The sequence below is a fragment of the Astatotilapia calliptera genome, chromosome 16 (genome assembly GCF_964374335.1).
Source record: "Astatotilapia calliptera chromosome 16, fAstCal68.1, whole genome shotgun sequence".
Taxonomy (NCBI): domain Eukaryota; kingdom Metazoa; phylum Chordata; class Actinopteri; order Cichliformes; family Cichlidae; genus Astatotilapia; species Astatotilapia calliptera.
In genome coordinates this window covers 4,586,855-4,602,104 of record NC_137437.1, presented here as the reverse complement: position 1 = coordinate 4,602,104, position 15,250 = coordinate 4,586,855, and the positions used below count along the sequence as shown (strand labels likewise).

Here is a 15,250-nt window from a genome sequence, read left to right as displayed (position 1 = left end):
TGAGCCTGGCTCTGCTGGAGGTTTCTTCCTGGATAAAAAGAGTTCCTCCCACCAATCACTGCTGTGCACTGTCCTTAATATTGTATCATCGTTAAAAACACCTGTTGTTTTACAGTTATATTGTATAAATAAATCTTAATTGAATATCGTCCGAGTGCTTTCAGTGCAAAAACAGTTGGATTCACAGAGAAAACAGGGACATTCAAAATGAATGGAAGGCCACTGGATGGCCGTTAAGCTACCGAGCCGAGATATTCGTGCCCCTGTTTCGCTCACAGTATCAAGCTCCGCTCTTGCCCTGCATTTGATGAGTCATAGCTGATTTCATTCACACTCTTCATTAATTTCTGGGCTTCAGTTTGGACGGAGATTTAATTATTGATGCGGCCTTTGTCGGAGTGCAGGCATAATCTGTGAGCTACAGAGCTGAGAGCAAACGGGGGCTACTTGTCACCCTGTAATGTGCTGCAGCTTTGCCAGCCGGCTAGGAAACATTAACAAAATTTGTATTGCAGTGGTATCAAATGAATCGTTTTTTGTCACTGGTTTTTGCAAAGTTGTTTACTTATTTTCATAGTTAAGAAGTTAGGAAAACAGATGGATGGATTAAATGTCGCTTCTTTTCTTTAACAATCAACTTTTGACCACTTCAAAGATAAAAATAATACAATGCACATGCTAAACAGCACACTGTGTTAGTGCATGCAGTTCCTCCGTGAATCACCATACTTGTGCGGGTAAGCACAGTACACTAAGTGTTTGAGGAAGACGAGGGATAATCCAGCGTGCTAGTGGGCTGGTCATGGAGAGACTGTCTGCCTTCACCTGCGTGTGGAATTGCAGTGAGTAGGAGGCAGCAGCGTGGCGAGTGGGCAACCACATACAGGCTGTTACAAATGCTGAACCAAGCAATGTATTCATCACGGCATTAACATCAAAGGAGAAGAGAAAAAAAGCTTCCTCTTCCCAGTATCATTACTTGAATAATTTCTGTCATAAAATATCCACGAGCATGACTACAAAACATCTAGTTTACATTTAAATAACGTTAAAGAGACAGTTCACCAGAAAATGAAATATATGTGGCTTTCCTCTGGTCTGTGGTTTTCCATGTAGATCTGTTAGTGTGGGTTTGGATGTGTTTGCTGGGGAATATCTACCATCTCTTGAATGTAATGAAACTAGATGGTATTTGACTTGTGTTGCTCATAGTGCCTAAAAACATCTAAAAAACTGAAATGTCTCATTTCAGAAAACAGGTTTTTATTACTAAAAAATCCACAAACCTTGTTTTCTGTCTGTCAGACTGCACCTGCCAACAGCATCACTCTACAGGAAAAAACATCCATATACAGGATCATGCTAGTGACATGTTGACAGGATGCAAACATGTTTGGGACCCCCATCTGAGCTGTGATGTTAACCAGCTGCAGTCTTATTTTTTTCGTTGGTGGGTATATTTAGTAAAAAAAAAAAAAAACAGTTCTCTTTTTTTTGAAGTGTCTATAAGCTTGTTCAATAACACCAAATCCCTTTGATCAGTGTCTGCATGTAGGTCTTCATCCCTGACACACACACCTGACCCTGTGCAGCACTATTTGAAATAGGCGTCTCTTGAAATCTCCTCATACTGATACCAGAACAATAGTTTCTTGTAAAAGGACAATGAAATGTTTCTGTCTACCCTGTATTTGAGTGAAATCATATGCTCCAGAAATCATAGAGCATCAGTGTTATCTTTTTTTGACATAAGCCCTTATAGAAGAATCCTTGATTTGATATCTTGTTAAAGGGCATGAAAGCAAACAAGAAATCAACTCAAGCAGTGTTGTCAATATTAATGATTTGCACACATTTTTAGTGTGTGTAGCTGTGTATCAAAAGATTTTTTTCACTGTTAAAAGCATTAAGAAAACATTACACTGGTAAATCTTTCTAAATGTTGCTTTTCACGCCAAAACAGAGCGAGATATCATGAAGTCCTTGTAGGTTTGCATTTGCAGATGAATTACCATTGGCTCCTGCTGTGTGTTTGCTGGTGTTTGTATAGATGTCTTTGACAACAAGTGTATTTAATTCCTGAAATGTGTGCCGAATATGGCAGCACTGTGCTCTCCATGTCCGAGCAGTATGTAGATGAAGGTGTAGGTTAATGGCTTCCTGCTGCACCGCTTCACTCTGTCAGAATGGGGAGTTTGACAAGGGGAGGTATGAGCAGATGAGCTCTCGGTTAACAAGTGTGCGTGTCTGTGTGTCCGTGTGTGGGGGATTGTGAATGGACATCGTTGTTGTGCGTGTGGGGAGGAAACACAAAGGAGAGGATGTGGGTGTGTCCGTGTATCAGTGTTGCGATACATCGAGCCGCGAGACAAAGGATTGCTGAAAATAGTGTTTCATTCATCAGTGGTTTTGTAGCTGGGGAAATCCTATATGTCTGTGTTTGTATACATGAATGCAAGCCTGTGGGTGTTTTATGTAAATATGCATGTATTTACTTGTGTATTCCTTTGTTTGCATTTTTCTGTTGAAGGATGATTTCCCCCATTCAGGGTGCAAATGGAATGAAAGTGGCTCAATAGCAAATCTGAACTATTTTTCATATGAAGGCACTTTTAATTATTTAATGGTTCAACATAACAGCAGCGTGAAACAAAATATTGCTACACAAATTGGCACAAGGACTGACAAAACCGGGATGAAGACACTGTGCACCTTCTAATATATGCAGTTAAATAGAGACTTCTGACATATTGTGAGGGATGTGGCATTTTCACAGTGACTGTGGTAACTCCCACTCTTATTTAAAATCCACTAGACTGTAACCACATTCAGGTAAATACCCAATGACAGTTAGACACCTGGTCAAGGTCAGCTAAAAGTGCTTTTCTCATATCTTCAACTATTTGACTGTGATGAAGACACATTAGTGTCCAATCATTTGTCTCTTTTTTAAGGCTCTGAATTAATCTTCACACTCGTTGCCCTTTGACCTATATGTATTTTTTTTTTCTTGTACTCTACCTCTGATGTAAATGACCCATTACTGAGCAATGTGTGAATCTGTAAAAAAGCATCGGCGTGTGAGCAGTTACACAGTCCAAAACTTGGGAATAAAGTCCCAGCGACCTTTGGGATCAAATTGTAATTAATTTTTGACCCAACTTTGACGTTGATCTTTGACCACCACTTTCTGAGTTCATCCCAGAGTCCATTTCCTCTGGTGTTCATTTACAAGAGTAATCTTGACCTTTGGCCAACGAAAATTAATCAGGTCATTCCTCAAGTTACTAAGACGTTTCATTTTCAGGAATGACACAGATGGACGTGCATCCGTTTTTGTGTCACCTGTCATCCAGCAGGCAGCTTCACACGCAGGTCATATTTTTATGCTTACAGCAGTCTCGCACTTCCTGTAAGTACATTCAGAGAATAATAATATCCAGAGTACAATGGAAACCAAAAGTGTATAAAAACCACACACCCCGCGTTTACTGTACAAGAAACCATATGCTGACTAGAATCTTATACTTTGTGTCAAAATTCTGAGAAGTTAAATTTGCCCACTTTATAGCTTTCAGCTAACAATTTCACAATTTAGTGTCGCAGTTTGTATGATTTCCAAAACCAGCAGAGAGAGAGACGGAAAAAACAAGCATTTAAGCTTTTAAAGCTGTGATTTTTAAAAGCTGGTGGCAAGACAAAATACACAATGCCACTTCTGAACACCTAATGTACTCGTTATGAGTTTGAGTTTCCGCTTCCTTTCAACATCCAGTGCAATATTTATCTCCCAAAGCATCAGGACGTGTCACCTTTGGACATCAGAGAGGGAAAGTGTGGAAGAGGTGGCTTTTTGAGTGAGGCAGTCATTGTCTGCTTGTGATGTCAGTGTATTTATTTAAGATCTCATCTTTAGCCAGTACTGATGCAGAAACTGGAACAGTTAGAGTAATGTTGCAAATACATTACTAGTGCTGAACATAACATGTCACGTAACATCAAAAGCCTGACTGACAAGTGTTAAAGGCAAGCGCATGATGCGTCACTGGTTTCCCACCTGCGAACACGGCTCACAGGTGTTCGCTCCCGTGTTACTATTTTAGCTGCTGACTGTTTTTCTTCTGCACCACCTGGGCACCAATTTGTGCCAAATCTGGCCATACTGTCAAGCATTAAGTCTGGGAGTGTATGGGCTGGGTGTGATTTATTGGTGCCTGAAATGGCAGGAAGAGGTGGAAACAAGGGGACGTGATCAACAGTCGATCAGTGTACGATAATGCCATTTTTTTTCTCTCTCCTCAAGCTCAACAATGGAGGAGTATTTAGAGGAAGAGCCTGTGGTGAATACAGAATACATTTTTGTGACTGTAAAGTAACCTGCTTACACGGATAATACTCATCAACACACAACATTTTATTCTGAATGAGCCGTTCTGCATTTCAAACCATTATGTACATATTGAATAATGGTTTAGCTGTAGCTGGTTAAAGGTATTTATTTATTAGGCTCTATATTAAATACTCCAGGGATGCTCTTTTTTCATATTTTAATGCTTTTCTAGACTGAACTAACAACAGTGAGGAACAATCCTTTTGCATTGTTATACAAATCTGTCTCGACTGTAACAAGTGTCAGACAGCTCCTATTCAAACAACCATTACTCCCCTGACACACTTATTTACAATATTCATGAGTTATAATTAGTTGTCACACATGATGTTAGCAGTGTGTCAGTGAGAGGCAGCCTTATCAACATAGCACCACATTTCAGGAAAGACCATATTTGCAGCCGCCACCGCTTGCAGATTCTCTTTACTTCATTAGCGTTTCCCACTCACCATCTCCCCCCCCCCCCACCCCCCTTTTCTCTCAATTTCTCGTAAAAATAGAATTCATTTTCGAGCCCAGCTGCCACCTTTATGCAGTAAAAGTGATGAATCCTCTATCTTGCTGCTAATTGTATTTTCTGCAATTTTATTTGCCCATAAAAAATTCATGTTTTTCCTCTGTCTTTGCTCCTTTAAGAACGGCGCCGCTGGCAAGATATTCCTATTGTGTCTACGGCGAGACAAAATTGGGAGAAATGGAGTGTCATGCTCAGGTTTGGAGGTGGAATTGATGGTGGGGATTTGTACATGGTTGCTGGCCCCACTAATAGATGGAAATGAACTCTAACATGCAACTGAGACTACAGGCGCAAATAATAAAGCCTCTGTGGCCCTGGGGTGTGTGAGCATGAAAAATGGCAGGAAGTTAGTAGACACATGGGTCTTTAACTTTGCGATATTTTCTGCAACAAGGACAGTGATTGCAATTTTGTGTTTGTTTATTTTTTAATGTGTTTATATATGAATGTCTTAGTAATGGAAAGCTATTTCCTCTCCTGCTTCTTGGATTTTGAAGGAAATGTAAAATGAAGGAAAACTCATTATAAAAACCACTAAACGTGGATGTCACACTTCAGAGATGCAAAACATACATCTGGCATTTAAAGATAGTGTGAGAAAAGAAGTGTGATTGAGTTGTGTCAGATGCCTCCACTCGCACACCCAGCAGACATTTGCACAGCGCCTAAATTGGCAGGAGGTCTGAGTCAGAATGTGATATAACCACATATGGAATTTTTTAGGTGAGGAGTTTGGGGTTGGGATGCTGGGTGACTTTTATATGGAAAGTAGTTTGTATCCCCGTTTTTCTGGCTATCAGCCTTGGGTACCTGTAGTGTGACTATGGAACAGGGGCATACAAAAAAGGGAGCTAGAGTAGCATAATTTTTTTTTTAGACATGCTAATGAAATTTTGCTTTAGGCTATTAGCTGGTGATTGTTGCTTGAGTATCACTAACAGCATGAAATATAATATTTTATTGGCGCTGCTTCACTGTCACAAAGTCATCAGTTCAAATTACAGTCAGGACATCTTATCATAAAGACATTTGAGCGAACTTTATTTGAAAAAATTAATAACTTACTAATGTTTAGCCTATTTAACCTGTGTAGCATAGTTAGCTTAGTATTAAGCATATAGGCTAACTGCTAAAGTTAAACACTGTAAACTGGTTTACAGTGTTTATTTTTTATTTATTTATTTTGGTTTGGCTTGAAAAAAACAAGTTATAATGATGTACTCAGGCAGGATAGTTGTTTTCTCATAAGTTGTTTATGCTAAATTAAGCTAAGGTAACTGGCCACTCAAAGTAGCATTGTACATTGAATATGTATTGTGTATACACCTACAGACGCACCACAGTCATTTCTAACCAGTGTTGTCAACACCTCAGTAAGGAAAATCGCTATTGGTCATCCTAAAAATGCTAGAACTGGCTAAATCATCGCCTAATTTGCATAATTGGTCATGCTTATGTAATTGTAACCTACATGTAGGAGAGAGAAATAAAGTGAGTAAAAAACACCCTAAATGCATTTAGAATATATTTAGAACTACAAATTAAATTCTTTTAGCAATTTTTTTTAATATCATAATAAAAAAATAAAAATAACAAAATAAAAAAAAAGTAATTAAATACCCTCCTCCTTTATCCGGGCTTGGTACCGGCAAAAGTGACCCAAAACAGGCACTCTAGCAGAGTTACACACACATAGACACACAAAAAAGTGTGTGTGATTTTAAGTAGTTTTAAACCTTGTGATCCACAAAAAGTAAGAGTAAAAGAAGAACTGACGTCATTACAGTCAGGGCGGGAGCAGCGGCTTCGCTCATTCATTTGCAGTGTGGACGCGTAGGGGTGAACATCTCCTGCTCTGACAGCAGCTGGGGGCGACTGCTGTGTGAGGATGATCTGCCGCCTGTGAGCACTTTGGCACGGGCGAGGTACCCACGGTAGCACCGCTGCTTGTTGAGAGTAAGAGCCATGCGTCCTTTCATGTCAAAAAGTGGTCATAAGTCATCCTAATAACACCAGTAAAAGTTGCCATATTTGACTATTTGCTTTTTAGAAATAAAGTTGCTAAGGGGGTCTGAAAACTCGCTAAATATTGCGACAAAGTCGCTAAGTTGGCAACACTGTTTCTAACTGCAAGAACATTTTTAACAAAGCAGCGTTTGTACTTAATTGAAACTCTAGGTTCCAAAGTCAATTATTTTTTTAAAGTAGTCATAATTTTCCTGTTTGCAGAAGGGACCTCTCCTGCTTGCACATTGCGTAGCTTTTATTCATTTGGTAAATGGCAGTCAGGCCATTCAGGACTTGGTATGGAGTGTAGGAATTTGAGGGAGAGGATGTTGAGGTAGAGCTGGTATTCTCACAGCCTCTGTGTGAGCGTTGCTTTGTTCCAAAGTGGTGTGAAGAAGAGGAGATGGACAGAGAAAGGGGTGGGGAGGGGGGGACGGTAAGGAGGGTGGCACTTTCTGGTGAAGGTCACAGGGTTAAGTCGATGGGGATCCTTGGAGACGGGGCCCTGCAGAAAAGATGGTAATGCTCCAAGCCATGATTCATCGCAAAGGCATCCATCTGCCTGTGCTTGTGCGCGTGTGTGTATGTGTGTGTTTGCAAATGACGTCATCCCATCAGTCCCCAGGCTGTCATGGGCTGACAGGCACGGGGCTGTGAAGGAGCAGTGTTTTCATTTCAACGGGCAGAATGATGGAGTGCGGAGGGGGCGGAGCTGCTCTCTGAATGGCAGGTGCCGCACTGTTCGCTGTACTCAGGGGAAGTGGATTTCAGGTTGTTGACTGCGTGCATACTTGTTTGGCAGCAGCACTAGTGACATGACTCGAAAGTTGAGCTCCCGCGGAGCACATTAGCTACTTTCAATATTTTCACTTTTTCGTCTGCTTCGTGTTCGGTATCTGGAGCTCAAGTTTCATTTTAATCACAGTTTACTTTATATAGCCGTCCCCTGCTGCCGGCCTCAGACTGCACGGCAGTCTGAGGCAGGTTAATTGAAGGGAGCTGCAGTGGGAGACAGGGAGATGAGCTGTAACTATCAATACGGGCCAGAGCACACTTACTGGTATTTTACTGTCTGCAGGAGCTTAATATAACTTCATGATGCTAGGATGCTAAGATTTTCATTGGGAGTGACCAGGATGGATGAATTTATGACTATATCAGAGGGACAGCTCAGGCTGAGAAGTTTGGAGACAAAGTTAGAGTTATGGTTGAGATGGTTTGAACATATGCAGAGGAGGGATAGAGACTATATTGGACAAAGGATGTTGAGGATGGAGCTGCCACAGGAGGAAAATATGAAGACCTCAGAAAAGATTCATGGATGTAGTGAAGGTGGAGATGCAGAGGGTGGGTGTGAAAGAGGAAGATGCCAGGGATAGGGTGATCCACTCTGACGGAAAACTGTTTTTTACACTTCGTTTAGTTTATCAATTCCAAACTGTATTGTTTGCATTTAATCCTCCTTCATCATCTCTGTTTCTAGTTGCAGCAACATCTTTGTGGAGCATCTGTATTCTCCATTATTCATTCTACAACCTATAGTGGCTTTTATACATATATATTTGTTGGGAGATCTTTTGATGATCATATGGAGACCTGGTGTGGCTGTCTAGTTGTTAGTCCTCTTTTTTAATAGTTGATGTTGGTCAGGTTGGGGTTCCACTGTTAGCATAATGTTTATCAAAGCATCAGATTTATTACTTGTAGTAACAGATCTGAGTTTGATGTTCCAAGTATGGCATCAACATGTCAAACATTTTTTCTCTTCAGCTGGCAACAGAGTAGCGAGAGCAGGAACACCACAGTTTCCTCTTAACGTGTGCGTGTTGTCTTTCTGCATCCATCCCTCGAGGCGTGTTTCCCATTTGATTCAGCTCCTCACCCCGACCGTCAAACTGAAACGATCTACCACCATCCTCACAATGGCCCAGGGGTTAAAGCACTATTACCTTAAGCTGTATTAGAAGAACGACAGTAAAAGTCAGCCTCGCACACAAAAGCAGTCCCCATTTCCCGACTCTTTATGCCTCCAGATGTCTACAGTGGAATTAAATTGTGCAAACTTAGCATGACATTTAAAGCACAGTGTGTAACATCAACTCGACACAGTTGTTTATAAAGCTGCTGTGGTGAATGTGTTCGTCGCATTTAAGTCTGGTATGATCTCTAACAATGCTTGGGATCCTGTAGCTAACTTTGTCTGCGGTTGCAGCGCTGCGCAGGTAGCGTAGAGCATATTAGCTGTGTGCTGCCGAGGCTAATGAGCAACATTCACGTCCGGCACAGTAAACAAATACTCACTGATGGGTGTGAATCTGTACAACAAGAAACATCTTTACTTTGATGTATGTCGCTAACAAAGACAGTATTGACTAGCAGGGGTTTAAGCTGCATCCAAAAGAATCAAGAATGACATTTAAAATAATTAAGAACTGTTTGCCTGCAGTGTCTTGGCAGCAGAAACTGTTCTGCCACAGTAATAAAAAAACAATCACACAGTTGTGAATTGTCTATGAATATAAGCTGAGAATAAAAGCAAGAAAAGAAATCCCAAGATAACGTGCAGATGTTTGAGCAGCTCGTTAGGCCGCGGATTGCGCTGTTCAGTGTGGCGTTTTCACTCATTAGCAAGAATTTATGCAGAGGCTAATCATCCAAAATCATGAACTTCCATCCCTTAAAGCATAGTTGATAAACTCCATGATCTGTGAGATAAGAGATCTATTTATATACTCTACATTTTGTCCGCAGAATAGTTTTGGCAGTTCTCTTAAGTTCTGATTAAATGTCCTTAGAATGTTTTATTTCCTCTTAAATTATTTCTGAGCTACACGCTTTGCAGTGAGGATCTGGAAAAAAATAAAATAAAGATCATTAAGTCAAAACTTTATTCTCCCAGCAGAGCGTTTTACAGAGTCTTAGGGCTATACAGTTTTAGGTCTCTGCCACTGAGTTTTAATTTAAGCAAAATGAAGATCCAGAAAAGAAAAGAAATGGCGTCACCTGAGGACAAATTTACACATAAAGAAGTTTTAGTTAAGAGGAGCTTCACAATGAATCAAAGTTTTTGCCTTTTTAACTCTTGGAGTTTGTTCGAGTTCTCCATCTGGCGAATGAAATTGTGACCCAGTTTAATGTTGACTCTTGTTTGGCCTCAGTTGGCAGGCTTCGCTGAATGTTGGGTCACAGCTTCGTCCCACTGGCCAGTTTTCCTGGCAATCCCCCAACATGTAGATAATTATCAATTCTGCGTGACATTAATCCTTTAGGGAGGGAAGGAAATAAAGAGAATAAGAAAGAGATGAATTGTTGTTATATAATGGCAGACTTTTTTACATTTAGTTAACCTCCTCCTTGGGCAGGGAGATCAGAGAAGAGGAGGAGATGGGGAGGAGGATGAGTAAAATGAGGCCAGTGACACATAACGGGGGGTCCTCTGGCACCTGCTCATAAACCGTACAGTTAATGCCAAGAAAGGGACATCTCTCAACCCCTCTAAACAAGAGCCAGAGCAGCTCCGGTGGCCAAGGCAGACTGTGTGTATGCTCATGCATTAGTGTGTTTGCAGTGCAGTCGCGCAGCGCTGCTGTACTGCATCCATAATTAAGCCCAAGACATACCCATCAACAGGAATATAATTGGGCAGTGGGAGGGTGGAGGTGGTGGAGTGGAGGTGAGTGCTGCAAACTTTCAGAGAGAGAAGAAAGGATAAGAAGGAGGGAGCGAGAGAGAGAGAGAAAGCCATTTACATGCTAATGCTGTCCTCAGCCCTTCAAATGCCTCGTTGCGTGCTTTGCCCGCTACCCTCGAATAAGCTCCGGGCTGCCAAGCCAGTCGCCATGTTTACACAATAAACAAACAGCAATGAGGTTAAAGTCTTTTCATGCATCTTTTTGAGCGTGCCTACAGTATTAGCAACAGTGTGCTGTTGCGTAACTGTTGTAAGCGTCTGAAGGACTCAGCTGACTGATTTTCGGCCTCTTTTGTCATCACCGGACTTTTTTTTTCTTCTTGTTTTTGTTTCCTAGGCGACAGAATGGGCACCGGACGAGGAGACCAGGGGGTCCTGCCAGAGCAAAGGCAAAACAGAGGTAACCTCCATCACGCCCCCAATTACAACACTTCATGTCAGCACTGCCTGGCTTACAGAGAGGCCATTTTGATATCTTCTGGCTGTCGTGGCGAGGTCCTTGTGGGCCTCATGGGAGGGCTCTGTGCAGAGCAGCTATTTCAGACCCTTCAATCAAGTGTGGTTTTTCTTGCAGTGAAGAGAGAGGGCAAAAGGGAAGGGAAAGAAAATGTGCACAAGAGAGTCTTGGGTGAGACTCTCAAAAGGACTTCCTCTCAAACATATCTGATAACAATTGGTTCGATCAGTATTCCTGCTTCAATGATTTTTGTAAGAACTAATTGCACCACAGTTTTGTTTTGGGTTTTTTTTTCCTCTCACAGTGTCTATACAGTGAAGACTGATACCAAATATACAACAGGCTATCATTTTTCTTCGAAACCTGCATCACCGCAATTACCTCAGTCCTTAGCCGCAAAGACCAATAAATCCATTCTCAGCCTTTGTTAAAGCAGATTTGATTCTTTTTATTAAAACACATTCTTGCCTTATTGTAGAGCCTATGTCAGTGTCGCAGACAGGCTTCCATTCAGTTACAAACGAGTATTCATATTTCTGAACAATAGACTCACAAGAGCAAAAGCTGCACACTGAATTGCTTTGCTTTGATTGCATGCCAGGCCGGTACCCAAAGACTTGGTCCATTGTTCTTTTCAGCAACACGTCCAAGAGTATTTAGCTAACCACCTCAGCTTTTGCTCTACTTCAACTTTTCCAAAGTGTTCTCCCCCTTCCTTCTTCTCTGCAGACCGAATGTCAGAACTACGTCAGAGTCCTGCTGGTGAACAAGACGGAGGTCATAACGTGCGGAACCAATGCTTTCCAGCCGCGTTGTATCGCCAGAGAGGTAGTTATGTGTGTGTCCGGCTGTGCGGGTTTTGTCGAAACGCAATGAAAAGGCTGCAGATTTAACGCACCGCCCGTCTCGCTCCGTCTCTGTGCCCTGCATTCAGGTGGGCAACTTGAGCAGCGTGCTGGAGAGCGTGAATGGCGTGGCCCGCTGCCCGTACGACCCTCGTCACAACTCCACGGCGGTGGTGACAGAGAGCGGAGAGCTGTATGCCGCCACTGTTATCGATTTCTCCGGCCGTGACCCCGTCATATACCGGAGCTTGGGTGGCATGCCACCACTCCGGACTGCCCAGTACAACTCCAAATGGCTGAATGGTACAGAATCACTGCACGATCACACTGACGTCCTATTTGAGTGTCATTTATTTAAGTGTGTCTTTTTTTAACTGTGCTTCAGATAATGAGTATTTTCATCACCAATTAAAATTCTAGTTAATTACTTTGCTACTCAGTATTTTGTGAAATATGGCCACCAGAAATTCCCAAAAGGAGGAGGCGTTATTCAATTCTGTTACATAAATGTTGAATGAAAAAGCAGAGACGTGCAGAAAATGCTTATGCTGCAGAGCTGCGAGCTTGTGTTACTGGCGCTCTTGGGTTCATTTTAGAGCTTTTAAATCATCCAATTTCAGGGGTGTGAGTTACAGGTTTGCTTGTGTTCGACTGAGTAAATGTTCCATTATATTTTTCTGTCAGAGTCCAGAAATCTAATCAAATAAAACTAGTAATCTGATCAGTAATCTGACCTGTTGAACCTGAGATAATCCACAGGGTTATACTGTGTCAAATAGAAAATACCTGCTGCTGTTTCTTTAAACATTTCTCAGGTCCTGTCTTGAGCGGCAGATGGGCTAAGTCGGCACTTTTGCTTCCAACACAATTCCCTCCTATGTTAGAGCCAAGATAGATCAATCCGGCATGCTTTTTTTTCAAAGGTCTACAAAGACGACTGTGATTGAAGTACTGTGTAGAACACAGAGTTACAGGTTAGGCATAGGAATTGGTGGGATTTACAGAATGGCGGGGAACATGAAATACTGTCGGTCCGTCTGGTGCTGGTGTCAGTAATCTCCCAGCTGCTGACACTGTGCCTTTTTTCCCTCTACTGTAAACATTAAAACACAATCTGACTCAAGCAGAAATGTAGCAGGACCGTCCACTGAAAAGCGCTGTCATCGAGTTTCTTTGATATGCAGCAGCACTGAGATAACTGGATGTGTTATATAAAGAACATGTGCGATTCTGGAAGTAAAGGTCAGATTCATTTTCAGTCTCACAGACAATGTCAGATGACTAACAGTTCTTTCAAAGCCTGGATGTATATTAAACTCTCTCCTGGTTTAATTATCTGTATAAAATACGAGCAGCCGTGTCAGAAAACGTCTTTCTTTATGTAATGAGGGCAGTGACTAATGACTATTTTCATTACTGCTTGATTCCGCCCTCTTATTTTCTCAGTTTTTCCACTGAACATTTGGCCTATTAAATGTCAGACAGATCACCAAAGTCCCAAACGGTGAATCTGTTTCGTGCAGTCGGAATAGCTTGTTTTGTCTGCTGGCTTTCGTGAAAGAGACGTGAAAGAGAGAAACGCAGCCAATCCATCATTTAGAGCTGATGGCGACTGATTGTCTTTCACTGTTAAAAAAATTAATAGTGTAAACTGTATTTCTTGCTGTAAGAATAGGAAAATGCTGTGCAACTAAAAGGTGGGTGAGTCTGATGGTGTGAGTGTGTGGTAGTGATAGCAGACAGATGAGAGAGTTGCAGGTCCGGGATGAGGATGAGAGGGAAGCGGGAAAGATTGAGGACTGAGGAGTCAGTGAGCGGTGTAATTATTCCTCACAGCAGGGAGAGGGTGAAATTACAACACACAGCATGCTTCGCCCCATCCCGGGGACTCCGCCTGTGTGTGCATGCAAGTGTGGGCTTGAACATGCATGTATGTATTTAGACTGTGTGCAAGCTCCACATGCTTCCACGTGTGCTTTATTGGCACAGGAAGAAAGCCTGTTGACGGGAAGTGAGCATAAAAAAAAAAAAAGATCGAGTGCACATCAGCATAATCACAGCTGGCTGCACGCACAGTGAAGCACACATGTCGCCCTCCACTCCGCCGGTCGAAGCCTGCTTTGCTTCATGGCTGATGCTATGAGTGTTATGGAGTTGTGTTCCCCGGTGAATTTGGGGTGTGAATGAAAATCTCATTTCCAGCTCTGAGCCTCTCCAGTTCAGCAGAACCAAAGGCGGGGAGGGGGTCCTGGATCTAATCAGTCTCTTCTCTTATTGGATTGGTTGCCTGCCAGGTGCTGACCAACTGTTTCCCATCATGCATCTGAATGTCACAAGGAGCTACATGCACAGTCTCCTGAGGAAAAAGTCCTAAGAAAATGCCTGCGTGCTTCTCTCGGTTTCCTCACAGGTCTCATTGGTAGCCACATGTTTATTTATGTTTTTGCTATTAGCCTTCGACCTCCTCTCAGCTCTCGGAAAAATGTTTCTCGGCAGATATTAAAAGAAACCAAAACATAAAAAGTTGTAATCTCTCATGCTTATGCATTCAGCTACAAGTGATGCTTCAACCTAATGTGAAGCTCTTTCATTGATCTAATTTGCGCTGGCAAAATACTGTTTCTTTTGCAGAACATTAAATACTGCAGAGATCATTTTATTTATTAAGTGATAGTAAAAATCTTAATGACACTACAAATGCAAAGCAAATACTGAGCATGTCTCCAACTTTCTTTTTAAATCTGCTCCTGGCAAGAAGAGTATAGCATTAGTTCAGGTAGAGCAGTGTATTAGCCAGTTGGCATGAACTGCTTCTTTCATGCTTCCCTTTGAGTGGCTCAATCCTCAGCTGCTCATCTGCCAACTGACTTGTAACATCTAATCATATTCATAGACGCACACAAAGAACTTCATAGCCAGACTTATATTACTCTGCTGATACCTCTCCAATGCTCCAGCCGCTGCTCTTGGGCCAATGCTGTGGGCCTTGCAGAGCTTTATTCTTTGCACAGCAGGATTCTTGTTGCTACAGTTAGAGCCCCCTTAAAGCATTTTATTGCTGTTATGCAATCATTTCTTTATAAATCATGAATTTTTTTGCACAACTTTGTCAGACTATAATAAAATTAAGAGTTAAAGTGGATCCATTATAGTCATTTCCAGCTCCATATTTTTATCATGAGACTGTACTAGATAACATTTTCATAACTCGGTTCACAATAATTATTATGTATCTTATACTGGACCTTACTGCAGCCCCTCATTTCAACCTCTGTTTGAAACAAGCTGTTTTAGCACCCTTCTCACATCCTTTAACCCAGCTTTTTTCTTATTGGCTGCTCTT

At 41.8% G+C, this 15,250-nt stretch overlaps 1 protein-coding gene across 8 annotated transcripts in view; it reads left to right on the top strand.

Moving 5' to 3' along the window:
• The window catches only part of sema5ba (sema domain, seven thrombospondin repeats (type 1 and type 1-like), transmembrane domain (TM) and short cytoplasmic domain, (semaphorin) 5Ba), a 192,874-nt gene that overhangs the window by 119,121 nt on the left and 58,503 nt on the right, over nucleotides 1–15,250 (top strand). For all 8 annotated transcript variants that reach the window (XR_013902313.1, XM_026144737.2, XM_026144735.2 and 5 more), the window contains 3 exons: nucleotides 10,943–11,005; nucleotides 11,792–11,890; nucleotides 11,997–12,210. Coding sequence is in view for 7 of the 8 variants with exons in the window: in XM_026144737.2 (XP_026000522.1) it covers nucleotides 10,943–11,005; nucleotides 11,792–11,890; nucleotides 11,997–12,210 (376 nt within the window). In the remaining variant the exon portion in view is untranslated. The remainder of the gene's footprint in view (nucleotides 1–10,942; nucleotides 11,006–11,791; nucleotides 11,891–11,996; nucleotides 12,211–15,250) is intronic.